At 46.1% G+C, this 27,024-nt stretch overlaps 1 protein-coding gene across 5 annotated transcripts; it reads left to right on the forward strand.

Moving 5' to 3' along the window:
* Positions 1–24,142, forward strand: SLCO4A1 (solute carrier organic anion transporter family member 4A1). Of its 5 annotated transcripts, none has more exons than XM_015881673.3 (12): positions 1–76; positions 11,518–12,421; positions 13,219–13,309; positions 14,108–14,229; positions 14,440–14,551; positions 18,264–18,418; positions 19,056–19,251; positions 19,819–19,984; positions 20,635–20,807; positions 21,122–21,186; positions 21,340–21,488; positions 22,325–24,142. In XM_015881673.3, exons 2-12 carry the CDS (start codon positions 11,659–11,661, stop codon positions 22,472–22,474), a joined length of 2,142 nt encoding a protein of 713 aa, XP_015737159.1. In that variant the 5' UTR covers positions 1–76; positions 11,518–11,658; the 3' UTR covers positions 22,475–24,142. The 5 variants fall into 5 exon arrangements, with proteins under 5 accessions (XP_015737159.1, XP_085375820.1, XP_085375821.1 ...); XM_085519694.1 differs by lacking the exon at positions 1–76 and adding an exon at positions 5,332–8,093 and having other exon boundaries at positions 21,340–21,493; XM_085519695.1 differs by lacking the exon at positions 1–76 and adding an exon at positions 5,332–8,093.
* The last annotated feature ends 2,882 nt before the right edge of the window (positions 24,143–27,024 follow it).

Genomic DNA, 27,024 nt, shown 5'->3' on the forward strand with positions numbered 1-27,024 from the left:
CTCCCCTTCGATGCGGGCAGCGGAGCGCGGGGCGGCGACGGGAGGGCAGCGGCGGCAGCGGTGGCAGCGGTGGCAGGTACCGGCCGGGGGGATATGGATGCGGGATGGATGCGGGATGGATGCGGGATGGATGCGGGAAGGATATAGGAGGGATATCGGAGGGATATGGGAGGGATGGAGGGATGTAGAAAGGATGGACGAGCACGGGGTGGGTACCGCGGGCTGCTGGCTGCTCCGTGATACCGGTGGCTTTTGGGTGCACCGGCGAACCGGGGACAGTGTGGGCTTTGGGGGCGGCTGGATCCCCTATGAGATCCCCTTCCCCACAGCTCTGCACCGCTCGGGGAGCCCCAGGGCGACGGGGATGGGGACGGGAGGAGCCGCAGCGTGAGAAAAGCCCCGCGATGGGGATGGGAAACGGGGATGGGGACGGGAGAGCGGGGTTGGGGATGGGGGAGCGGGGATGGGGGAGCAGGGATGGGGGAGCGGGGATGGGGTTCTTCTCCCGGGGTTCGGGGAGCGGATGGTGCCGTGCGGCTGTTGTGTGGTCATCGTGTGCGGAAACGCGTGTCTCGATTCAAAGGAAGAAAAAAAGAAATCACCGGAATAGACACACGCGTGTCGAGACTTTCCATTTGGTCTTTCAGCGCGGTGCTTTTAGAATGGTGTTTTTTACCACCGTGTAACTGAAATTCGTCAGGACTGAATCGTTTCTTCTTTTTCTCCCCTTCCCCCACCCCTCCCGTTACCGTATTTCTACGGGAAATTAGAAAGGTGCAGAGAAGGAGTGGGAAGTAGGAAGAGCTGGCGAGGAGGCACGGCACAGAGATGCTTACAGCAAGTGAAAGGGATGCAAATAATACGGGCATCCTTATTTCAAGGGAATTGTAACTAAGTTAGAGAAGGAAGGTACAGGCAGCACGCTGGGCTGAAATTGGAGCGCTCTCATTGTTTGACCTGTATTACTTTTGCTAACCTATTTGCTCAGTTGATATGAATCTGGAGTGTTGTTGTAATAAAAACGTGCTTTTCAGCTCCGAGTGCTCAGAAGACTCTTGTGGACATTCATCACATGAGTTTGTTGCACGTCCCTTTTATAAGCATTCTATAGGCTGCTTGATTTTACCAAGCAACACACTTCAAACATGCAGTTATCCCAGTCTGGCACCTCCATTTCTCCCCACCTAGTTCTGGGCTCCTATAGGGAGTTGCTTGGTTGTAAAAGCACACATTGAAATCACATTTGATGGCGGATTAACACAAAGGAGATCTTTAGAGACATATGCCTTGAGCCGTTGTAAACGTGAGAAAGAGGATGAAACAGGGTGAGTGGGGGAGGGGGGTAGTCAAATAATGAAAAGAAGAAGAAAAAAGTGAAGCTGTTTTAATGCAAAGAAGTCCAGCCTGCAGGCTACCGCAAATGATGTGATGTGAAGCGCTGCTCGCAGCCCTCTACACTGGGGCTGACTGCAAACACCTGCCCCATGCTTGGCATGGCACAGTGTTGGTGTGCCCAGGTGTGCCAGGAGCCATGCAGGACTGCACTACATGGATCCAGCCCTGGGTTATCCCCGTGGAGATCCTGCCCAGGGATGGCAGAGGACACTGGAAACAGCGTTTGGAGCCAGTGGTAGTTATTCCTGGCTCTGGGAACTAGGAGCTGCCTGAGCAAGTGCTTACTAGAAATCTTTCAGGGATTAGAGATTCACAGACAAGAAGGAAGATAGGATCAGCCATCAACAAAAGGAATAACCCCGATTTTAGGAAGATCAGCATCCAGCTGCTCTCCCCCTCCCAATTTCCAATTGCAACCCCCTAGAGGTTGCCTTAGTCTCTTTTGTGTGCCTGAAGCATGCTGTGGTCCTGCTTCTGGTTTGGGTCTTTAAACCCTGCAGCAGCCTAAAGTGTGACTCATGACTCTGCTTTGTGCTGGATCATTCTGCTCTTTCCCTGCTGAGTCCTTGTTCTGCTCCCTTTTACTTCACTGTGCACCAAGCCCTGCTACCTGCCTTTCCCTGAGAACTTGCTCACAACCCATGGGTGAAGGTGTCAAACACTCTGTTTTGCCATTTGGGTTTGTGGGCTTCGTAGTTCTGTTCTCTGAGCTGCTGTTCATGCATTGATTACTCAGACCCTGGGACTTCTAAGTCTTGCACAGTCCCATTAATGCAGACGATGAGCAGTGGAAATGCTTTGTAAGATGCATGGGAGCACTTAGCAGAGCTGATAGCCTGGTGCTGGCCTTTCAGGATAGTGAGGTGCTGGGCATGGTTTCAAGGGGAATGCTCCCTTTCCCCTTTGGGTTCTTGATAACAGGATGCTGGTTTAGAACAGGTTGCAGGGGCTGTTACCCACATGCAGGGTGGGTAATGCTCTGAAGTGCATTGATATTCCAGTCTTTACTTCAGTGCCTGATATGAAACAAGTTCTGCTTTCCCAGGACTCAAAAACCGCGTTATCTGGGCCCACTTCTGGGCTGATCTCCTTACCAATGAGCAGTGCTGGGATATCAGCAGCTCTGACCACATCTCTTTCTGCCTCATGCTTGACACACAAGAACAGCATGTCTGCAGCTCCCCCAGCTGCCCTAAGAGCTGCTACTGGAGCTGCTTCTCACCCTTTTCAGAGAGGATTTAGTGCTAGACCACCCCATGACTTAATTAGTTTCGTGCCATCTTGGCCTTGAGCAGTATCCCAGTGATGCTAAATTGGGCGATCCAAGAGCAAAGAGGGTTTGTAAACACTTTCCATGGATAGTACTCCAACATAGTGCTCTTCTGTTTGATGAACCCCAGGCAGAACTGCCCATCCCACCCTAGAAGTTGAGATGAGTGATTGTCAATGAGTGCTCAGAGAGGGCCACTAACCAGCAGCTGTTACTTCAGGCCTTTTGTTTGTACTGACAAGAACTTGAGATATGTGAGTGCAGTATTTAATACTGGCAGAATGATGTTGTTCTAACTGTAAGACTCTCTTCAGGCAGCAGTACTGCTAAATCTGGGCAACTACCATATTGCTGGTACCAAAAATAACACCATTCCAGTCCAGGTTTACCAGCAATGGGAGTATGTCAGTGGTGGGAAATGTCTGCTTTATTCTTCTTATCCCTGTTGGATGTTCAGCAAGGTGGAAACTCTTGATGCAACAAAGATGTTAGGCTGATCTCCCATTGTGGTGGAGCTGGGGAGCTGGACAAGATGACCTTTAAAGGTCCCTTCTGACTCACTGTGATTCTTTGTATATTTACACTAAAACTAAATTTGATTCCTCATCTTTTTATACATGTAATATATTGCTGCGTGATGTCAATAGTCTTCAACCACTTGAATTCTCAGATCTTGGCTTAGCTCTTCCAACATGAAAATGAAATGCTGACAAGGTTTGCTTAACCACTGCTAGGTGTTATAAAGGAGCTTGGGAGTCTTTTTCATGTGGAGAAAGCAAAGCCAAACACTTTTTTTTTTTTCCCCAAAAGATACTTCAACCTTGCAGTGCTCTGGCTGAAAATAAGCCAAAAAAAAAAAAATAAAATACTTTTTGGCTTTTTTATAGATATGCTTTCACATTTGTGAACTCAAGTGCTTCAGGTACACCGAGATAGGGGTTAATTTTCTAAACGGTTCTAAGAGATAGAAAAGAATACATATAGATGACAGAGTCTGGCTCCTTGTGGGACTGACGTGCTCCTGCTCTGCTTTGGTATAATGAAGGCCAAGGCAGATGCCACAGTGCTTCATGTTAGCATAAGAATTCCCCCAGAAAGGGACTGCCTGTCACTGCTTTCAAAGAAGCTTTAAGCTTTGTATTGCTGGAGTGGACTCAGCGCTGACGAGGATTCTGACCCTTCAGGCCAGATGTGGGGCTTTTTTACAGTTGCCTCACAGAGCTCATGAGCCCCTTGTGTGTGTTCCTCTTATTTGGTGGAAAACCTTGAAGGGACTACTTAAAGATGCTGAAGAAACTGAATACAAATGAGTGCAAAGTAAGTAACCAGGCTGTGTTCATGCCTCACAGGACTCTGCAGGGGCTGTGGGAGGCAGGCAGGTCCTCAGCAAGGCAAACCAAAAAGCTCCCAAGTCAGAAACAAGAACCACACCGTGCTGCTGCATGGGAGGAGGAATCCCTTGGAGGCAGTTTGCAGATCTGTGAGTAAATCTGTCCCCTCACAGCTGCTCTCTGAGGCTGCGCTTCTCATCCGTGAGAGCACAGAGGGTACAAAGCAGAGGCCGTGTGGGCACGCAGGGACAGCAAACCCCTCTGAATTCCAGCAGATGTTTTGGGTTGACAATGGGAACATTATATGCCTGTTTATTCCTTTATCTCAGGAAGAAATACCATTTGGCAACAATTTGTTCCCTGGCAGTGGGAATGAATTGCTGGCCTGATTGAGCCTTGTGAGAGGAGAGGAGAGGAGTGCCATCCTGCAAGAGCTTTGCAATGCCAGCAGTGTTTGTGCTGGCAGAGCACGTGCACACCTGTACACACACCATCCTATGGGCCCACCTCACCACATCACTGTGCTAGTGCTGATCTGTGCTGATGGCTTTAAGCATTTTTCCACCAGCATCTCCCAAAGTGATCTCATGTCCTCTGGTCAGCAGTGATTCTTATTCCTTGTGCTCAGCCACGTGTAAGCATCAGGCCATAACACAACTGCCCATGTGCACCATGTTGTTCTTTTTTGTCACCCCTAAGACATTCTGTGCCTTCTACATTGTCACAGCTGCAGCCATGATAGAGAATTGCAGCAAAGACATTGGTGAGGACTCAGTGCTGAACAGTTTGGAGGTTACTAAGGAAGCGATGAGTTCAGTCTGTCTTCTTAAAGCCTCCTACAATTCTCAGGCCGTAATATTCACCACATAGCTTCTGCCTGTCCCCATTTGCAATGATCAGCAGTCCTGCACACTGCTTGCATGCTACCTTCAATCTCTGACCCATTCTCTTCAGGTCTGTGTTCCTGTCCAAATCTCATCACTAAGTTGTAGTTTGTGGTTACAGTACCGGTTTGAGATTTCGAGTCAGAGAAGGAGGATTCCTTTGACAGGGATCATCATTTCCTCTTGATTGCACAATTAGAATGTGTTTTCCAAACCATGACGTGTTGCGTGATCAAATGCAAACTAACCCCAATCCGATGTGGTGTTTATTTTAAGTGAATGAAATATGACAGCTTTGTTTAGCTCATCATTGGAGGGGCAGATTGTGAGCACTTGGTGCCAGGAGGCTTCAAGGAAGCACATGCTGAATCAGAAGTCCTACAGCTACGTGACCCTGAGCACTGGTCTGGTCTGAACACCCTTGTGTCACATCAACTTTATGCCCAAGGGGTTATTTTGCACCATCCGGCTTTGTGCTAGATCAAATACGGTTTCTGTTGTTGTAGCTAACAGGAGACCAGAGTCTATTCAAAATAATATACTTGGCTAATCCAACAGAAATATGATTATTTGCCCATTCCTGCTTCAGATCATATCTGCACTAATGGGTGATTTAGAAACACAAAAAATAGTGATGGTGGAGACATGGCTAGAGAGCCATGAACAAGCTGGACCTGATGATCTTTTTACATTGGGCAGGAGAGACAATAGGAATGTCCACCTCCAAGTAGGTACTTAACTTTTAAGCAAGTAATTGAGAGAGAAATCCCACTCAACATGGAATAATGTGTCAGGGAGTCATTGGAGACAGAGAAATCAGGGTTATTTAACTGTATGTTTTGCATGCTATAGTGCCTTCCTGGGTGCTCATCTGAGCTTAACGAAAAGAAAAAAAAAGAAACAGCTGGAGTTCTATGGTAGAGTGCCAAATGGCCCATTTCAAGCAGCAAGTTCATTTAAGTGCTGTCTGGGAGTGCTGTGCTGTTCCTGTGCTTGGCAGGAATCTCAAGACTAATACCTCGGAGGATTAGAGAGCATCATTGAACGTTAAACAAGATCCAGGCTAAGCGGTGTGCACCACTGAGCTTGTGCTCTGGAGGAAGCTATTACTTGCTGATCTGGAAAAAAAAAAAGGGAGCTTGTGTGGGAAATACTCTTCCCTCAGTTGAATCGTTCCTGTATTGGCTCTGTCTCTCCACCCTACTCTCAGCCTGTCTCAGGGACTCGTGTGCTCTCTGCGGATGTCAAATGCTGGGGGATGAACCTTGTGGGTTTTGTTTTTATGTGTTGTGGTGCTTTTTTTCCCCCTGCAATGTGTTTATCTCTTCTAAAGTGATCTCTTCATCCCTGTATTATCTGGGTTAGGACAGGAATTGGGTAGGAAACCAGCCCAGCAACATGGCATAGAGCTGGAGAATATGTCTTAGAAGGCTGTGAGCAGCAGATGTCCTGCAACCTGTGCTCTATTGGTAGAGCAAATGGGTCATGGTGCATGGTTGGCCCTAGAAAGCCCACTTGCTATAGAAAAGAGCTGCTGGAAAGCAGTCTTTTCTCAAGAAGAAGCAAAACATGAGTTAATCTGGATGTTGACATCCTACCCCAGTGCCCACATTATATAAAAATGGTGTAGAGGCTTTGTCCTGTGGCAGACCTTCTGTGCAGGAATTCAGAATGCCTGGGATTTTATGTAGTTTTCTTCCCATACTCCAGCATACTGGAAATGTACATGTTTCTCTAGATTTCTTTGGGTGGACTTTTTTGCCTGGGCGACAGTGGTAAAAGGGGGCAGTGGACTGAGCTGGGTATGGGTAGTTATAGCTGCAAGAACAACTGCGTTTCTGCAGTTGCTGTGTTACAATAAAGCCAAAACAGATTCCTGATTCTCTGCAGGAGAAGGGCAGCTTGATGTAGTGCATGAATTGATGGTTCAGGTGAAAAAAAGCCAGATGGTGGTATCTCAATGGAAAGCCTGCTCCAGCAGCAATACAGCAGAGAAGCATGTAGAAAACCATGCAGAGGCTTTGCTACTGTTGCAAAGAATTGATAATTTGGCTCATTCAGTTTGGTCATCTCATCCAGGATTTGCCTTAATTGTTTCTTGGAAGCAAGAAGGGATATGTATAGGAACTAAGTGACAGTCATGGAGGAAAGCTGACTCGTGGTTCATGCAGAAACATTGTACTGAATATTGAGCTTCCTTAGATGTCTTTAGGAATCCAAATGCTGGAAAATAATGTACATAAATCTAGATCATGGGAAAATACTGGGGCTGCATCCGCGGTGCTAGCGTGGAAACTTTCTCATCATTGATCAAACTTAGGGGAAGGAAAAAAGACATTAAAGCAAGAATGCCATTAGGGAGAAGGAGTTAGGCATTATAGCATAAAGGAACCTTTTGTCTGGCTAATCTTTGCTGCAGCAGAATATTGTTGCCTGTTTAAATCTGCTCTGTGTATTGGCATGGCAAGTTTTTGAAGATGGGCTGAGGCAGCTGCAGCCAATTGCGTTTGTACAGATAAGCTGGAACAAATAAGTAAGCTCAGAAAATCTGGCTAGATTTATCTTCAAAGCATTTTCAAGCAGCTAATTGAAAATTATCCAAGCCACCTTCCTGATTTCTTGCATATTATTGCATTAATTTGCCAGCATGTGGAAGGGCGCTTGGAAAACATACAAAGGATTTTGTGAGTGCTAAGCTTTGCTAGATGGATGTTATTTAATTATAAATGTATCCTTGTTCCGATGATAATTTAGAGCCAGCTTCTGCTGCTGGGTTCTGTGCTTCAGACCTTGGCAGGACTGCACCTGTAGCACTGTAACCGGTGGGGAGCACAGCGTTAGGTATCCATGAGCTCTTTGGGTGTGTTTCTCATTCCTGAAACATTAGTGCATGTGCAGGATGATGCTGCTCCTATTGGAATTGCTGATGAAAGGCTGCTCCTGGCAACAGCAGCCTCCCCTGTATTGCTCAGCCGAAGGGAGGCTTTGTAATAGTTTGCTGGAAAAGGAGGTCCTCACATCCCTGGGAGCTGAGTAAAGTTCCCCAGCTGCCAGGACAGCAGTTTGCAGTGTTGCACATGCAGAGAACATCCCAGTCACTGCATGCCTTCTTTTATCTCCCTCTCAGCTGAAGCAGCCCTCAAGGACAGTCGTGTTCTCAGGACCACAGCGTGGATTTGTCTCGCTTCTGGGAGGCTTTTGCCTGGTAAACCGGTGAGTGGATTATGCTTGATCCATATGGTGTGTATCAGCTGCAGCAGAGTAATACCAATAATCCTCCAAGCCAAGTGCGAGACAAATTCACTATTTGTTACTAAAAGAAATTAAGCATCCAAGCCTTGATGAATTTATCCCTGTGTGGAGTGATAGCAAAGCCTGATGCGTGGATGGGAGCTTTCCTGAAGGCAGGTTGGCCATACAGCCTGGGCAGGCTCTCCTGTAGGTCAAGGAGGAGAGTGGCTGCTCCCCATTGGTTTGCAGCACATTTTCAGATCACTTTTATTCTCTTAACAAGTGTGCTGCCATAGGATTGAAGAAATCATGAGATCTGCCACCTGCTTGGTTGTGGAAAGCAGAAATGATGAGTAGATGCTACTTGCCACAATAATGCCTCACCAAAGTCAAAAATCATAGAGTGAAAGGGAAGATTAACTACCATAAGGCATGCTTCAGCAAATAGGATTATTTCGCATGCCAGTTAGTAGTTAATTAGTGACATTAACCACAGGCCTCAGCAGAGACAAAACATATTTTTAATGGGTCCTGTGACTGGTTAAGTGATCAACTGATAAAAAACTTCTAAGTTTTGCAGTTTTGCTATAGATTTAATGGTAAATATTGGGAAGAGGTTAATCTTTATGAATTTTATTATAAGATACAGATCATGCTTTCATTGCCTTGCTACCACTGTAGTGCTGATTTGGTATTGTTGGCAGCCTGGAATCAGCTGTATGTCTTCAAAAATAATAACAATAACGAGTTAAAATCTTGCAGCAAAATGAGGACATCTATTGACATAATACTATTGGGACTGGTTCAGAGCAAAAAAGATCTCAGCAGCTGAGTCATTAAAAACAGAGATGAACGAGAAGCAATAAGTGGATGAATAACAATTATTAGGAAGTACATAAGTAAAGTTTTATGGTGTGTGTGCATTTTTTTTTCCCCCTAAGGATTATGTTTTGTCCTAAAGTAGCACATGGCTCACATGGAAGATAATCTTCCCAGTGAATGTGTCAGTTCCAGTTTAGAAACACTTGGTGAGATAGCAGGCAGCGTGGTGGGCACAGCGTGCAGCATTGGGCTGCCTGCCTGGAGCACTGGGTGCAACCCATCTGTGCTGGTGTAGTGCAATGGGCCAGGACAGGATTGGGGCAGAATGTGAGGCTTCTGGGCATGAGGGAGGCATCTGCTGCTCCTGGGAGAGATACAATGAAAATACTTCATCCTGTGTTTGCTGATAACTCAATAGGATCAAGAGTAACAAAAGTCAGAAGGGAGGATTCTGAGGTCACTTGGAGCTGGTGGCCAGATTCCTCCTCCTTCTACTTTAAAGATGGGAAAACTTTAATGCTGTTCTCTAATCTTTTCCTGGCTTGTGAAGTATGTACTGATGGCGGCATCCTGCTGCTGATAGATGCAGTATGAGTGCTTCCCCCTGGGTGCCCTGTTGGGAGCTCTTGGCTCTCCATCGTGCATGTTAGCAGCATGAAATGGGCTTATTTACCTGCTGAAAACGGTGCTAGCAAAATCAGTTCCCAGCTAAGCAGCCTTCTTCATGATGCAGTCAAATGTAATGGCAACTGTGTGCGATGTGGGGAAGCATGCAGCTGTAGACTGTTGATTTTGACTTTGGTACATGACCCATTCTGCTCTTTAATGCCTGTTCCAACAGCCAGTCAGTCATCTCTGCTGAGTTTAATAAAGTTAGAGTGCTAAAGCACTCTTATTTATTGTTTGCAATATTGCAAAGATGAGAAAGATAGATTTAGAGCCGCAAGAGTCATAGGGACATCGGAGGGATGAAAAAGTGAAAAATTATGATCTTACATCCAAACTATTATCCTTTTATGCCAACACATCACAAAAGTCTGTCCCTGCAGGTTTCTATGCTCTGGGTGTGGCAGTGGCCCTTTGGCTATGACACTTATCCTGCCTAGTTTCCCAGAAAGCTGGACCCCAATGTAGTTGGTGCCCTCTGGTCACCAGAATGGACTGTGAAGATTGCAGTTATTTGCAAACAAAAGGCTTCGTGCACTGATGGGTGCACCTCATCTGCTAAACTGGTGCTGTTGTAGCACTACTGACATGCGTTTATATGGGGTGCATCCTCAGGCCTTCTGGGGTGAAAGCATAACCTTGATAATCTTCTAAGCATCAAATTCTTCAAGCCTACTTGCCCTTTTACCTGGTGCCTTTAAGAACCAATTGTAGAGGTCAGACAGTTCTACTAAAGGAATATTCCTTCAACATTCCCAGGTTACAGTAATCTGAGCATGGCTCATTTTATTGGGACAACAACCTCCTCTTTTCTCCCATTCCCTTTGAACTCAATCTGAAGAGGAACATTTTTTATAGGAGGCTCTTGAAGAAATATTGGCAGCAAATGTTGGGAAATACTGAACGCTTTGAAAATATTCTGTAATAAAGCAGTCCTTGTCCAGTATTTAAGATTTGCACTCAAAGGAGAAGTTTCTCGTTTACATCATTTATGGTTCAGCCAAAGCATTGAACTAAAAACGCTCTTTTTGTAAAAAAAATTCTGTTCTTCTGCAGTGTTGAGGTGCTGGGATGCAAGGACAGCACAGGGAATGTTTGAAAGAAGGCAGCCTCCACTGGTAATCAGGTTAACATCAGCTGCCTGTGCCCTCCAGCTTGCTCTGCAGCAGCACGTAGTCTAATTAGTTATAGAAAGGATTTTACTGAATAGCTGTAAACAGATCTCAGGGCCTGGGATAAAATCAATCCAACTGTGGAAACTTCTCAGGATAATTATAAACTGTTATTAGCATAGTGTGAAAGAGAAACCAAAGGACTTTTAGCAGTGGGAAACTTGCAGCTTTACACAAATTTCTCTTCATGGTAAAAGGGAAGGGAAAGAGGCTGCATCAAACTGGGATCAACTTTGGGGAAGTGATGAAGGACTTCAGCAGGCAGGGAGATGGTCTTTAGCTTTTTAATGCTCATCTTTTAGAATAAGAGGTGTTGGCCGTAAGTTGTTCCAGGAGAGGTTCAGGTTGAATATTAGGAATCATTTATTCTCCAGAGAGCAGTGATGCACTGACACAAGCTGCCCAGGGAGGTGGGGGGATCACTGTATCTGGAGGCATTCAGGAGCCATGGAGATGTGGTGCTGAGGGAAATGTTATTGGGGTGATGGGTTGGAATTGGACTTGGTGGTCTGGAGGTCTTTTCTAGCCTTCATGATTGTATGATTCTACAAGTAGAATTTTCTTTTCTGTACCATTAATGGAACTCCAGTCCCTGAGGCAGTAGCACACTGTGGTGGAAGGCACGCATGCAGCCAAACTGCACAGTGAAACACTGGTAATTAATGAGAAAAAGCATTCTGCGAAAGGAAAAGCCATTCTAGATTTTAGTAGTAGTAAAAGTATCTCTAAATCTTCTCTATTCACAGATTGCAATGGTCCTGGCTCAGCCCTTCACCATCTAATGTGTGTGCCAAAACTCGCAGCCCGGCAGTAGGCACACGCTGACCACCCTGCAGAGCAGCCCCAGCTGCAGTCACCAACACTGGACCCGCTCTGCTGTACTGTTCATGGCAAAGTCCCATCACTTAACGGGAGAGAATGGCTTCCACTTCTCCCAGCCACTCGTCTTCCCCAGTCCGTCCCCTGTGGGTGAGGACAGCTCAGCCTTCGATTCAGCAAGTGGGACTCCACTGAGCAATGGCACTCCCAGCGGTGCCGAGTCCTGCGAACTGCCCCTCTGTGAGGCCAAAGGCATTAAATACATCTCAGCCGAGCAGGAGGAGCTGGCATGTGGCTGGGGAGGATTCACCCCCGGTTGCTTGCAGCTCTTCAACACTTCCAAGGGCGTTTTGTTCTTCCTCTGCGTTGCTTCCTTCCTGCAAGGCATGACGGTGAACGGCTTCATCAACACGGTCATCACCTCCATCGAGCGCCGCTTTGACCTGCGCAGCTACCAGAGTGGGCTGATTGCCAGCTCCTACGACATCGCTGCCTGCCTCTGCCTCACCTTCGTCAGTTATTTTGGGGGCAATGGCCACAAGCCACGGTGGCTGGGCTGGGGTGTGCTGGTGATGGGCTTGGGCTCCCTGCTCTTCGCTTTGCCCCACTTCACCACGGGTCGCTATGAGGTGCGCTCCTCAGCTGAGGTGGGCATCTGCGCTGCCAACCAGAGCCTGCCCTGCGCTGTGGCTGCCTCCAGCCTCTCCAGCTACAGGTTCGTCTTCATGCTGGGGCAGTTCCTGCACGGGATGGGAGCCACGCCGCTCTATACGCTTGGCGTCACCTATTTAGATGAAAACGTCAAGACTAACTACTCCCCTGTGTACATTGGTGAGTGGCTGCCAAAGGGGTTGGGGGGAGGTCTGCTCCATCTGCCTTGGCAGCCCCAGGAGCTTTCACAAGAGGTGCTCCAAGTCTTTTGTTCCTGATGACAGACATGATGATAAGTAGAGAGAAGCAGCTGTTTGGGAGGTTTTCATTATTTTTTCCCCCTTATAGTTATTGGCAGGCAGGCACTGCAAGTGCAGCTGGGCATTTTCGCTCCTGCAGAGTCCTGCAGAACAGGAGGTGCCGGTGTTCCTGGCACAGCCATTGGCTGGGGACAGTCTCTCCCATGTGCATGGCACTGCCTTTCTCTGGCCATCAATCATGTCCATGCAAGGCATTGTCCTTTCAGTGCCAGAGCACGGGAGGAATGTTTGTTTAGATGCTGCTGGTGCAACATACAGGGCAGCTTCTCTGAGAAAGGATGCTCCATCCATAGATTAGTAGAATCATTTGAGATGGAAGGGACCTTCAAAGGCCAATTGAGCCGACCCTTCTGCAGTGACCAGGGACATCTACAGCAGGGTGCTCAGAGCCTGCTCCAGCCTAAATGTCTCCAGGGACAGAGCAGCTACCACCTCTCTGGGCAATCTGTTCCACAACAGACCCAACGAAAGGGTCTGTCCTTTCTTATTGCCTCTCTTTAAATACTGTAAAGTTGCTATGAGGTCTCCACAGACCTCTTCTCCAGGCTGTTCATTCCTCAGCACTGCTGGTTATGTTGAGGGTGCCAGCACTCCCCATCAGCTGCTCATCCACTGTAGTTCTGCAGGTTCTCTAACACTGATTGTTTTTCCTTTCAGCTGTTTTCTACACTGCTGCAATCCTTGGGCCTGCAGCGGGTTATCTGGTAGGAGGAATGTTTCTAAATATTTATACTGAAATTGGCAGAGAGTAAGTGGCTAAAAAATAATCTTGTTCCTTTTCCTTTATGCTGTATGTTTCCTTTGGGGTAAAAAAATATCCAGAAAAGTAACACAGTGGCTGTGGGGAAAATGCCCGCTGTGTTCAGCAGCATTTCTGTGGGGGGGCTGAGGCTGTAGTGGTTGCTTGCATTAATGCTGTCACTGGAAGAGAATTGCTCATGAACCTGTCAGCCTAAATCCTTCCTTATGCTGCACTGCCTGCTGTAACAAGGCTGAGAGCAGCAGGTGAATTTTTTGAATGAGTTCCCCCATCAGGCCAGGCTGCCAGCAGTGCAGCTTTTCCTCCTGGCTATCTGGCCACAGTGCCTGGTGTCTCTTTGCTGTTTATGGTTTCTAATTTATTTTATCACCTCTTAGCCTATAGCCCCTGTGGCAGACGAATGGGCTACAATGGTTGAATGGGTTTTTGGGGAAGGGATGGGTTATTTCCACCAGCTGTCTTGCTGAAAGGATGGCTCTTGGATAGAACAAGGCTCACTGCAAACCCCAAAGCAGAAATGAAATGGGGTGAGGTGAAATATGCAAGTGAGAGATGAAAAGAGAAATAAATGATGTAATTTCTCAGGCTCACTAAGTGCTGTGCATGTGTCAGGCAGGACAGATGGTGGACATGGCAGAACTCTCCAGGAGAGTCAGTTTCCTTTAGGGATGTCCCCATCATTCCCCCAGCCTCCGCCAGCCTTAGTGAGGGCAGTGCCCAGCTTTCCCTCTCTGTTTCAAATCGCCGCCTCTCTCCCTTGTGTCCTTTTGGGTTTGTCTCTTGCAGGACCGACATCTCCCCAGAGAACACACTATGGGTGGGGGCATGGTGGATCGGCTTTCTGGGTGCTGGAGCTGCCTCACTCCTCATCTCCATCCCCATCCTGGGCTACCCCCAGCGCCTCCCAGGTAGGCAGCTGGTGGGGTGGGTCTGTGCCTGCACCCTCCTGTAGCCGGAGAGACAGGGGTGGACATAGAGGATGAGCTTTTTGTGTTCAGATTCTAATTAATACATTAATTTCACCAGCTGCTTGTCTTCCTGCTGCAGATTCACCCCTTTGGTAACACCACATCTCATGTCTCACCTACTCCTTGTTCCCATTTGCCTCTCGTTTGCAGGGTCCCAGAGGTATATTGTTATGAGGGTGTCGGAGGCTCATCAGCTGAAGGATGGGAGCCACAAAAAAGCATCAGATCCAGACTTTGGGAAAACAGTTAAAGACCTACCTCGGTGAGAAAGCTGCCCCAGAGGGTGATGTGCAGAGAGCTGGCACATTTTGGTAGAGACAGACACCTCCTTCACTGTCTCTTTCAGGCTTCTTTGTTTGTTTGTTTTGCCTCTGTGTTTATTTATGTGTTAATACTTCTTAGCTCTCCCGCAAAGCAGTGATACAGTAACGTGAAATCCCAGGGCATGTTGTGTGGGCAAGCACACTTACACAGGTTTGGTAGGAAATGGTTTAAAGGAATCCTGGAATGTTGGGTAAAAACAAGTAAGAAGCCAAAATTAAACTAAGTCTTGGATCTTTGAAATCATTTATGATCTTCTTTTGTTGCTGTTTTGAGTTTTATTTGAATAGAGATGTTTCTTTGTTTACTTGGCTTGGCTTCAACTGAGAGTGAAGCTGTGGGTGTTGCAGAGAGATCTGGGCATCGCTTCATTTCAGATGGCGAGTTTGCCATCAATAAAGGGGCTTTTCATTTTTGCACTTCTCCCAGGACTGTTCTTAGGGAGGAGTTTGCATCTGCATGTGATGGCTGACATGTTGCCAGAGCCCATGATACTGCTAGAACTTTGTACAGGCAGAGGAGGGCTGAAACAAGCGCTCAGTGCAGGAGCTGTCAGCAGCGCTCCATCCATGTTGAGTAACACAGGTACTCACATAGTGAAAGGTAGTTAAAAATCCTGGGGACCTCATGGGAAGTTTACCAGGGGTTAAGGCAGTTTCATGAAGAATATTACATGGAATAGATTTCAGTGCTGTTATTAAATGGCATACTTGACTTGGTGCCATTTTCCAAGGTCATGACTTATTCTCCACACGGAAATTAAATTCAAAACCTGCATTTAAATGATGGTAAGGTTATGACTGAAACCAACACAGACTGGGCAGCAGGGAGGGATGAATTCAGGGTTTTATGTTTTGCTTGCTTACCTTGAACAAAGCTCCTACTATTCCCAGTGAGGACTGTCCTAACAGTGATTAGAGATGTCCTGGGACCATTCACGCCTCATGCCCTAAGAATGAGCACTGAAGGCAACTTGGCCCATCTCACACCATTCAGATCAGTCCAGCTCTTAACCTGCTTCTTTCTCTTGTTTTTAAACCTCAGATATCTCTTCTCTTTTGAATGCAAAAACCCAGCAGACATTTGTGTTCCCTGGTTTTGATTAATAAAAGGGAAGTGCCTTAAAGGCTTACTGTTCTGGAAACTTCCATTAAAGAGGAGACTGCATCTGCCTGCAGCTTTTGGGTACGTGTGGCCCTGCGCACACAGCAAGGCCAAAGGACACTGTTGCTTTTGTTTAGGTGACAGATAGGCTGCTACATATTTCCTCACAGTACGGACAGTAAGAGTCTCACAAAGATAAAAAGAAACATAGATAAAATAGACTACTATTCCACACCATCAGGTCTTTTCTTAGAGAGCTTGATGCAATGCCATATCCACAGTGCTCCCTAAAAGCAGAAGTGTACAAGAACAAAGCCCAGACAGATTTAAGCGTCTGCCCTCTGATTTGGTTTTGGGCTGAAAAGGCATGATAAAAGATCACCTTCCTTCTGCTTCCATATGTTTGCTCATGTGGAACATCCCCTGATGTCAGCACAGGGGAATTCAAAGAGAAGACACAGAGGGCCACACCAAGGCAGAATAGAAGACTTGCTCCTTACTAACAAGTAGGGCAGAGCTTGAAGATCACTCACTGATTTTCCCGTCTTCAGGGCAGAAAGCTACAGCCAGTAGTATTTCACTTGTCTCCCTTGGGCTACGTGGCTTTGGCATGTGCCATGGCCTTACTGAAGCATCAGTTTGGAAAGGAGAGGATGTTTTTCATTCCTCTGGGACATAAATGTTCCCCTCAATCCCCTTGGTGGTGGTGGTGACAGTAGGTGACATTGCTGTGTGCTGGAAAAATCCCTGTTCACATGCTGTAAGACTGCACAAATACTCGTCTATCACTATTGACTGCTAGCACGGGGCTGTGCAGTGTTACAGTCTGGCAGTTTTCTGTCCTGGGCATGCACTGCTCTTCTGATGCGTTCCATGTTCACTTAACAGGACCATTACAAGAGGAAAGGGTGCCCACATTTGTTTGTATGAGTAAAGATTTGTGGGATGAGGCTTTTATACATGGCAGGGTACTTCTGGTAGTGCTGAACTCCCTTAAATCACTTTGGCTGCAAACATTGAGGGCAGCCAAGACTTCTTGAAAATTATGTGGTTTCTGGGTGTGACTAAAATCCTGCTGCTAACAATGAAAAGATGTGTTGATTTTGTTGAGGTTTTAGGTGCATTATTTCCTCACAAATACGTCTTCTGTCTGCAAACAAGAAATGACTCAGGTCATTCATCATGCTGAAAGTTGTTCCTCTTAATTTTCCTACCTGCAACCTTTGTCTAACAGGCACAAAGTAATGCTTTTTTCCAGGGAACCACTCTCTTCTTTTCTCTTGAACTGTAAATGGTGAAGGCATTGTGTGTTTTCTACAGCAGTCATAAGGCCAACAAGGAGTGTTTTCTAGCTAAGAGATTAGGCTTTTTTTCTTCTGAAAGAAGCACAGTTGAAAAGATCGGTCCTGTTAAATAGTTCAGTAAACTAAGATAATCCCAGTGGCTAGACAATGGTTATTATAGAACCCTCTGAAATCAAGGTGTAAGAATGTGTCTTATGTCTTTCAGCCTCTTTGTTCTATTGACATGGTGGAATTGTCCACTTCATTTGAGTTAAACCAGGTAAATCCCTAAATTCCTAGCATTATCCAATGCTGAGTACCGCACACACTTGTTGGTTCTGCCATTTCACATTTCTTCCCAAGCAGTTAATTGACAGTGCCTTTCAATTCAGTGAGCATCTCCCTGGGTCCCAGTTGCTGTTGCTGCAGTATGATGAGGCTGTGCCATACCCCAAAACAAGGCAATTGGCTGTCATGGTCTGGGCTAAACTTGGGGCAAGTTATGTGGCAGAATTTCAAGCTTGTTACAAAATGCTCCCTCCAAAGCAGCGCTCTTAGTCCAATATCCGAGATAGTGGGAAATAATTGAGACCATTCCATGTGCCTGAGGGTGTTTCTGAGTCTCAGAGGTGGAATTATTGCTGGATCATCTTTCTGCATATAAATGACAGATGGCAATTTTTCTTGAATATCTGTGGCTCTCTACTAAATCCCAGTAGGTCAAAAATAAAATGTATTGTTTCTTCTTAGATGTTAATCTTCACCTAAAACTATGCTTAGATTGTGGAAGAAAGATTGCTTTCTGTTCTCCCATGAGATATAAGGTGTTTTAGAGGCACTTCTTCTATACAGAAAGACTTGCTTGGTATTTCCCACGAGCTGCAATAAATAACCCATATTTGTAAGTGATTGTTATTCTCATGAGGACATGTGTGCACTTGAGAAACACATATACATAGGTATATAACACAACTTTGTTCCCACACAAAAGGTGTTTTATAATAAGCAGAGTTCAAGGGCAAACTTGATCCTCACCATGCAGTTGAAAGGGGAGAAGTGAGGGTAGCTGAGCATCCTTCTGTGGCTGGTAGAATTCAGTAAGTTGAAGTGGAGAAGGTCACTGCTCTTTTAAAAGCTCCTATTGGGATTCTTCTTTCCAAGGGATGCAGTGTGTTGTGATGCTGCCCTGTCTTACATGTGGAGGGAACACATCTGAAATCAAAATGTGCCACAGCAGTTCAATTCCAGTATATTTGTCCTTCCCAGATCAGTATTGCTGCTCCTGAAGAATCCCACCTTCATCTTCCTCTGCTTAGCGGGAGCGACAGAAGCCACTCTCATTGCTGGGATGTCCACGTTTGGACCCAAGTTTTTGGAGTCTCAGTTTAGTTTAAGTGCCTCTGAAGCTGCTACTCTTTTTGGTAAGGAAACCTGGTTTTGCTGCCTTTTCTATTGTTATGAAGGATGAGACAAACACACTTTGCCATTCATTTACAGAAGGATAATCATTTTCCACTATTAAGCAGTGAGGATCATTTCCTATCAGCATGTCTGTACCAAGTGTGTTTTCAGAGCTCTATCTACTGACATCAGTAAGAAATGCATCACTTCTGTAGCCATCTCTCACTACCTAGAAAAGGGTGAAACAATTGTATTCAATTCATTCTTGGACATAAGCAGGCAATGTTAACAGTCGCCTCTGACAAGAACACTTAATCAGAAAATGGGAAGATCTTCAATTAACTCTTTCATTCAAGACCAAGGAAGTTTGATCTGAGTTCCATGGGTTCCAACATGCATCAGTATTCATGATGTGCTTCTTTAACTGTCTCTTTTAATATGTAGAGGGAAAAGAAGCTGCATTATTAGGTTCAAGCCACATTACCCTAGGAACTATGGAGGTCCACTTATTGTAGCAAACTTTTCTTATCTCCCACCAAAAAGCAACACAGCAGCCAAAGGGTTATTCTCACGCAGACACACTGCATGTATGATAAATGAGAAACTCTTCAGTGATATTTCTAAACCCGTTTATGCTGTTTTGTCTCCCTTTTTCAGGCTATCTGGTTGTGCCGGCTGGAGGTGGAGGCACATTCCTGGGAGGATTCCTTGTGAATAAATTTAAACTCCGCTGCTCAGGAATCATCAAATTGTGTTTACTTTGCACGGTGTCAAGTCTGCTAGCTATTTTCATCTTTTTCATTCATTGCCCTAACATGCCAATGGCAGGAGTAACCCAGATGTACAACGGAAGGTAATAACCATGTCTTGTACTGTGTGGCCCTAGTTGGATTATACTGCCAAACTCATGGTGTTGATGTTGGTCATCATGATGTGGGTCTTTGCTTAGGGTTGGAGATGGAAGATAATGTCCAGTCAGTCTTAGAGGCAGATATTGAGGGTGAGAACTATATTCCCAGAGTACATATATCCAAACTTTTGCATTTAACTGGGAGTGTAAGTCAGCAAGAGGCTCAGCAAGCAGCAATATCTCAGTCTCCCTACTTGACTTCGCAAGATATCCCTCTGTACAAATAATGTGAGTTACTGGTATAGACTAAAAGTGGGATCTCCTGTTCAAAAGCAGATATCTCCTTTTGATCTGGTCACTAAAGCATCCTTTGCAGCTACAGGGCACAGTTCCTGTTTCATGGTTATAAGTAGGTGAGATGAAATCCTTCCCAGGCCTGGTGTTATGTTCTCCAGAGCTCTTTTGCTACCTTCTCCTACCTTCCCCTCTTCTCCTCCTCGTTCTTTACCCTTTTTACTTCTGGAGAACCATTCTGGGTCTCCCCATTGACTGTTCCCATGTTTCCTTTAGCACTTTGCCCGGCAGCCAACTGAACCTGACAGCAGTGTGCAATGCAGAGTGCGGCTGCCTGCAGGAGACCTACAGCCCTGTTTGTGGAAGTGATGATGTTATGTATTATTCTCCCTGTCATGCTGGGTGCAGAAAAGTGTCTGAAAACCTCCGGAATGGCAAGAAGGTATGTCCCACAGCACTGTGTATTGACAAGGCAGCAGCACATTATCTTTGGAACGTTTTGGCTGGCTCTGCAAAAGCATACTCAGGTTTGGGCTTTGTTGCAAGTCAATGTAAAAGGCAGAGACAGCGCAGAGAAGATGGAGGATGCGCTCAGGAACCACCTAGAAGGAAGATAAAAGGTTCCTGGAGGTTGCCCTGCTTCACTTCCCTCAATGTGTCCAACTTTGATTTTTCTCCACGCTGGGTCAAACTGCACAGAGATTTATGGGATGTCATTGAGGGAAGAAGGAGGAGAGCTTGGTGAGCACCTGCTTCCTGTGCCAGTGTTTATGGGGCTTATTTTGCTTGTTCAGTGTGCATGATGTACCTCCACATTCTTTCAGCACACATCTTATAGACATAGACAAAGGCTCCAGATAGGTAATAATGACATTGAATGTTGAAGTGCTGCCTGGCAAAGTTGATTTCTGTTATTTAATAATCTGTTTTGAAGTAGATGCATCAAGAACGCAGCCTGATTTCTTTTTCGGTCCACACCAGGAGCAAAACCAGCTGCTTTCTGCCCTCTCTAAATTCATTTCTTATTAAAACCCAGTCCTGACTATCACCATACTCTCCCCAGCAATCCACTCACCAGTCTTTCTTTCCCAGGTCTATGGTGAGTGTAGCTGCATTGAGAAAACTCTCCTGCTTGGTCCTGGTGAGGCAGAAGCAGGGAAATGCACTTCCCCTTGTGCAAAAAGGACCCTGCTGCTCTTCTTCATGTTTGTGGTGATCCTCTTCACCTTCCTGAGCAGCATTCCTGCCTTGACTGCAACACTACGGTAAGCCCAGGATCCTCTGCAAGAAGCCTCAGTTATCCCACCTCCATTTTACCCATTGGCACAAGCTCCAGGGAAAGCGTGATGGGAACTACTGGATTGGAAAGGGAAGGGCTGATTCCCACCATTGCCTAGCTGGGAAAGCAAATTTTAGCACTTGCAGCTCTTTTTTCTGACATTGGTCACACGTTTGCAGTGGCATGAGGGATATGCTGCCGTGGGACAGACCTCGTTGTGCAGGGCATGGGTGCTGGGTGCAGGGAGAGTTGGTGCCATGCAGCCTGGCAGAGCTGCTGAACTACCCTCTTCTTCCCCAGGTGTGTCTCCGACAGGCAAAAGTCGTTTGCACTTGGGATCCAGTGGATCGTGGTCCGAACTCTAGGTACAGTACAGAGCAGCACAGTGCTTCTGTGGGGTGTGTTGGCTTTGAAGAGCGTGCCCCACACTGTTACATGTTCAACAGAGGTTGTATTGGAGGTGGAGGGAATAAGACATGAGGTCTTGAATGGACGATGTTGGTTCTGTCTTCCCACAGGAGGTATCCCTGGCCCCATTGCATTTGGGTCAATGATCGACAAATCCTGCCTGCTCTGGCAGGACCAGTGTGGTGAGCAAGGCTCCTGCTATGTGTACCAGAACTCAGCCATGAGCCGCTACACCCTGGTCACAGGGCTGGTCTACAAGGTGAGGTTGGTGTTTCACTCTCTGATCAAGAATGTATTTAGGAGGCAGCCACTCATACTGGGGGAGAGTCTTACAGAGCTGTGCTATGCCCATCCGCTCCTTTCCAAAGCTGAATTAGACCTCAAGACAAGAGATAGGGAAGGTAAAAACTTCTCTTGCTTCTCAGCAGATAATGGTGCTCCAGGTACTGTTGTTCCTTTAAAGTCCCATTACATTCCAGGCTTACAGCTTCTGTTGCACTATAAGAGAAATCTCCTCCAAACAGTTACTGAATGATTTTTGCTAAAAAATGGAATAAAATATATAAGTGCAGTGTTAGTGAATGGGTGATGAAATTGTGGGCATACTGTAAATAACCATTTCCTGATAGCTGCTAGAAAATACGAGAGCATTGCTGTGTGATTCCTATTTACTAGCTGAAAGCCATCGTTTCAACTGCTCCCAAGTAGGCACTTGATGTAGAGAGCAGTGTTTAGCAGCTATTGTGACAAAGTGGCTTTTGAAATCCTTTGCACATTAACACACTGCTTTGCTGGTTTAAAGCCAGTGAGGGCTGGGCATCTGTTTTGGGAGAGAGAACAGGGAGTAACAGGGTATTAGGAAAGATTTCATCTCAGAAGGAGCAGTCAAGCATTGGCACAGCTGCCAAGGGAGGTGACAGTGCCACCATCCCTGTAGATGTTCCAGATAAAGCAGATGTTGCACTGAGTGACATGGCTTAGTGGGTGCGGTGGGGATGGGCTGATGGTTGGTCTCGATGATCCAAGTGGTCTTTTCTAACCTTAATGATTCCATGTTTCTGTCATTCTATGATTCTGTGATCTTGGTGGCTGCAGGTGCTTGGAACAACCTTCTTCACCATCGCCTGTGTGCTGTACAAACCACCACCGACAGAATCAGCCCCTGGCAGCTCAGACACATCAGAAAATGCCAATGGGGACCTCCAGGAAACCAAACCTTCGCTCCCAACTGAGGAGGATATATGAAGCTGTGCACATGCCAGTGACTTTCTTAGTCTCAAGAATACGACAAAAAGACGTTATGAAGCCCCAAAGTTTTTAATTATTAGTAATATTATCACTTTTTTTACTTCAAGATAAATAATTTAATTAATCACTGATGTGCTTGCTATTTTACTTAACAGCGGAAGCACATTCCAAGTTGTGTGCTGATGCAATATGCAGTTATTTAATTCTATTTAAATAAAGGGCTACCGTAGCTTTATTCTCTGTCTGTGACAAGCAAGGACCATGATCTCCATGAGTGGAAACAGACACCAGTAACTCCAATGGAGTGAGTGGGGTTGAAGTCACTAGAGGATCCGGTCCGTAATATCTCAGTTGTAAAGTCGACTGTAGCAAAACTTCCCACGAGACTTCCTTGCCTGGAAAGACACCTGCTGTCCTGCAACCTGCATTGCAAAGACAACCGGCCCTTAAACTCCTGGATGCAAAGCAGACAGCCCAGCCAAGCACTGTCTTCCTGCAAAACAGATTGACATCAGTTCGTGCTGGCATCCTCCAACCTTGTTTAGAAGCAGAGCATCTAGTTATGCAAGCTGGTATTCCTGTGCAATGGGAGATAGGTTTGGGATGAGGTTTGTCCAACAGATCCATCAGTACAGGCAGAGATCCCTGGGAGCTGCTCAGTACTGTACTTTGCTGCCTCATTTCCTGCAGGGTTTACGCTGTGGTGATGCATCATTTTTTTGGTGGTGTTGCTGAGGGGTGATGCCTTTTGTAATGGACTGTGCAAAACTTGATCGTGTATCTTGCTGTTTGTTGGATGCAGGAGGATGTGAGATATGGATCTGTGTGGTGCTTCTCTTCGGTTGCCCTGTACGATGTTGGTTATGGGTACATGCAAAAAGTCAGAATGGATTTATTTTTCTCTTGACTGCTAAATTAAGGGGGAGCTCACCGTAATGACAGACTGCTTTGTGGAAAGGGGATGCTGACCTGTACCCAGTGTGGTGCTTCAGGCAGAAAGGGCAGGGTTCCCAAAGTGGCCTGTGGGTGTACACCTGCAATACTGACCAGAGGTAAAGAGGGGGGAATTTCAGCATCCACCAGGAGTTTCCCTGGCTTCCCCAGCAGCCCCCATCAGGTCAGAGGCTCCATCTCCCTGCATTTGAACAACCTCAAGGTACAGGTACAACTATGGAGGATGGGGAGGGCTGTGGGTAGCCCTGGAGGTGCTGCACTGAATCTTCTGTTGAACAGGACATATGTTACTGAGCTGCATTGCTGGCACTGCTCTGTGCCAGGTGCTGCATTTTTTTCCTTTGGCTGCTTAAACGTTGTCAGCTGGTGCAGCATGATGATGAAGGGCACGATGAGTACAGAATGCAGGAGAGCCCTGCTGTCCCAGAGGGTCAGGCTTGAACACACAGATGCAGGAATTGACCTCAGCATCACCCAGACATTCACCAAAGGCTTCTTCACAACCTGGCCTGGTTTTGGAGGCACCTGCAGACATGAGTTTCTCTCCCCTCTTTGCCCTTCCCTACTTACAGATGTTTGGGGTACAAGCAGGGTTCTCAAAAGGGGAAAACGCATGAATGTATTTTGGGAACATGTTTTATGTATGATGTATTTATGAATGGTAGAAATTTTTTTTAATATATAAATATATATACAGACATCACAATGCAATCCTTGTGCTTATTAAATGAGCTTTATCTGAACCTCTTCTTTCCAGAGCAAAATAAAACATGGTGGGAGAGGGAGGAGGGGAGTTATCCTTATGCTGTGGCACTGATGAGGGATGGATTTCATGAAGTAGTAACAGGGCACTCCCATCTCATTAACAGGTTATGTAGGTGTACAGGTAAGTTGGGACAAGATATTTGAGAGTATGTTTCCTGGTCCCATATGAAGTATTATATTGCTATAAAAGGCCAAGAAATGTGATGGGTATTTCAGTGGTGCTTGTGTTTCTATCAGCCTAACAGGGTCCATCCAACTGTTGGGACAGCAGGTGACACTGAGACCCTGAGGGTGTGTGTCTTATGGTGATGTATCCCTCCTTCTAGGGAGGATAATAGCAAATAAGTTAAATAAGTTAATTGGTTGCTGAGGAAGGACCAAGAGGGGAAGGCCTCTGCTGCCACATCCTTACCCACAGTGACACCATACAACCACACGCTGTTTGCCAGACCCATGCTACGTAAATGAGGGCAAAGTCCTGCGTCTGCTGTCGTTTGCAGAAGGGATGATTCACACTGTTTGAGAATACAAACAAACAGCAGTTGGTATTGAGGAAATGTCACAGGGAGGTAAAACAAATGGGAGCACGCACAGGGCTCCAAGCAGGGAGAGCCGCGTGCTATTTGTTGTAGGCAACAACCCGGGCAGTCAATGAGCTGTTCTTCCCAAGCAAAGAGTTTGCAAAATTCCTGAAGGTTTTTAAACAGCAGCAAATAAAGCTGTGCCTGCGGTTCAGAGATGGATTTGAAGGGCTTCCTGCCATGGTTTGTCCCATCCCAGAGTGCACAGAGGGGCCAGGCAAATCCTATACCTTGTGGTACCACGCAGGGCTCTGTCAGTGGGAGCAGCAAATAGTTAGAATGCACTTTACAATGGGGTGATGGTGGAGAACCCACCTGATTGATGTGGGTTTTGTTGGTTTCTTGTTTCAGCAGAAGAATGCAAGCTCTGTGTGCCGCTAGATGGCAATGGAGACAGCAGCACTGTGGATCTGGCTTCAGCATCGCCGGCGCTACCCACATCCCTGTGCTGTAACAGCAAACACTGTCTGCTCCAGGGAACAGATCAGAGCACTGGATTCCAGGTTGGCACCGCCAAAATTGTAAATATATTTTAAAAGAGACGAATAATGTCAAAAGTGAAATTTTTGGCATCTAGAAGAGGAAATCAAAGGTGTATCCAGGGAAAACAAATATCATTTGTAATCAGGAAGTGATGTAACACTTGGGGGTCCAAACAGAGCGGAGAACAGAAGAATTAAATACCATGAACTGTCTCAGACCTTGAGTCATTATAGATAAAATCTTCCAGCCATTTAAGCAACAGCTATGAAAAATATATTTACAGCAGGAAGGCTAACCTACCTGCATCATTGCATGCCTCCATTCCTAGGAATGGAAGTATATCTGTGAGCTTTTTGCTGCTGGTGAGTACTAAACAGATCCTCAGTTGATGTAGATCAAGATAAGGGAGATCTTGATATGTGCACTGAAACGGGTGTATTTGTGCTGCTATCTTTGCTGTAGAGTCCCTGACCTTCTGTGGTCTCACAGCTAATGGCAATTAACTTAGTTCACTGAGCAACGAGTCTGCGGCAACTGAAGTATAGGCTGTGGGTGCTCGGTGGTTGCACGACGTGCTGAAAGCAGCAGGCAGGCAGGCCAGCCTTTTTTGCATGGCCAGCTGATAGCTGTCATTACCTGGAACAGCAAAGCATGACACCAAAGCACGCACACACTTTGCAAAAGATTGCTGGCTAAGTTAAGTTTGTGCCTTATTACTTCAGTTGGGGTCAATTAGGGGTTTCTGGATACCTCCAGCTCCCCCCGCAGACATTCAGTAAAGAAAGCCAACCTGGGGCTTGATGATGGATGATTAATCTTTATTTAACTGCATATTAAAACATTATTTCCTTATTTTGGTTGTGTTTTTTTTAATGATAATCCACAATTCCCTACCAGCAGCTGCTGAGGTCATTTGGTTTTCTGCAATCCTTTTAATACTGTGCTTGGATCTGCTCTGAGACCTCTCCCTTGCTAAAACAGTGCAGCAGATTCCCTTCATTTCTTCTCTCCTCTGGGGAGCCAGGCACTGAGCATGTGCTACCTGCCTTTGTGTGAATCAGATAACAAGGAGGAAAGCTGATGAGGGCTCAGGGCAGTTTATCAGTGTTTTTCAGGAATCCCATGCTTTGTAGGTCACTGTTATTCTGGACTAGTGAGTGTTTCTGGCTTCTTATCTGCTTCTTGTCTTGCTCTGAATCAAATGATGCTCCTCTCATAGAGATAAGCCTCCTCTCTTTTTCATAGCCCTTTTATTATCACTGTATTGGAGTTCTCAGTAGCTCTGCCTGGGGATCCTATTAACGCTCAATGAGCAAGACGTCCTCCCTGAGATTTACCTAACTAATGGAACCCAGCCCCAGGGTGCCAGGGGTGTCCTCACTGCAGGAAGAACCTCCTCCAGCCCTAGGGGTGCCCAGGGAAACATTTCCCCATGGAGCATCCCAGGGCCAGATGGGTGGTGCTCCTTGGGATGGCTGCAAGGGGAAAAAAGCATCTGTGCTCATGTTTTGCTAATCTAATTAGGCAAGAAAACATCATTAATGCTCTGCATGTCTAATTGATTAACATTCCCACTAAGCATGGGGTTGTTCTCATTAGCAGAGCTTCGTATCTGTGAATGCTTCTTTGCCTGAAGATACAAATATGCTGTGTTATCTAGAAGGCACATCTCATTTCTGTCTTTATGAAATGCTTGGCATTTTTACGTGGCTTTGAGTGGCAAAGAGATATGAGAAGAGCATGAACATGGAACAAGTAAAGATT

Source organism: Coturnix japonica, chromosome 19, assembly GCF_054131305.1.
Source record: "Coturnix japonica strain WE chromosome 19, WE-NBRP24, whole genome shotgun sequence".
Lineage (NCBI taxonomy): Eukaryota > Metazoa > Chordata > Aves > Galliformes > Phasianidae > Coturnix > Coturnix japonica.

Coding starts and splice junctions, on each gene's coding strand:
- SLCO4A1 (XM_085519694.1), top strand. CDS start 11,659: ATGGCAAAGTCCCATCACTTAACGGGAGAGAATGGCTTCCACTTCTCC. Junction 20,808..21,121: donor GCCTTGACTGCAACACTACG/GTAAGCCCAGGA, acceptor CTTCTTCCCCAG/GTGTGTCTCCGACAGGCAAA. Junction 21,187..21,339: donor GATCGTGGTCCGAACTCTAG/GTACAGTACAGA, acceptor GTCTTCCCACAG/GAGGTATCCCTGGCCCCATT.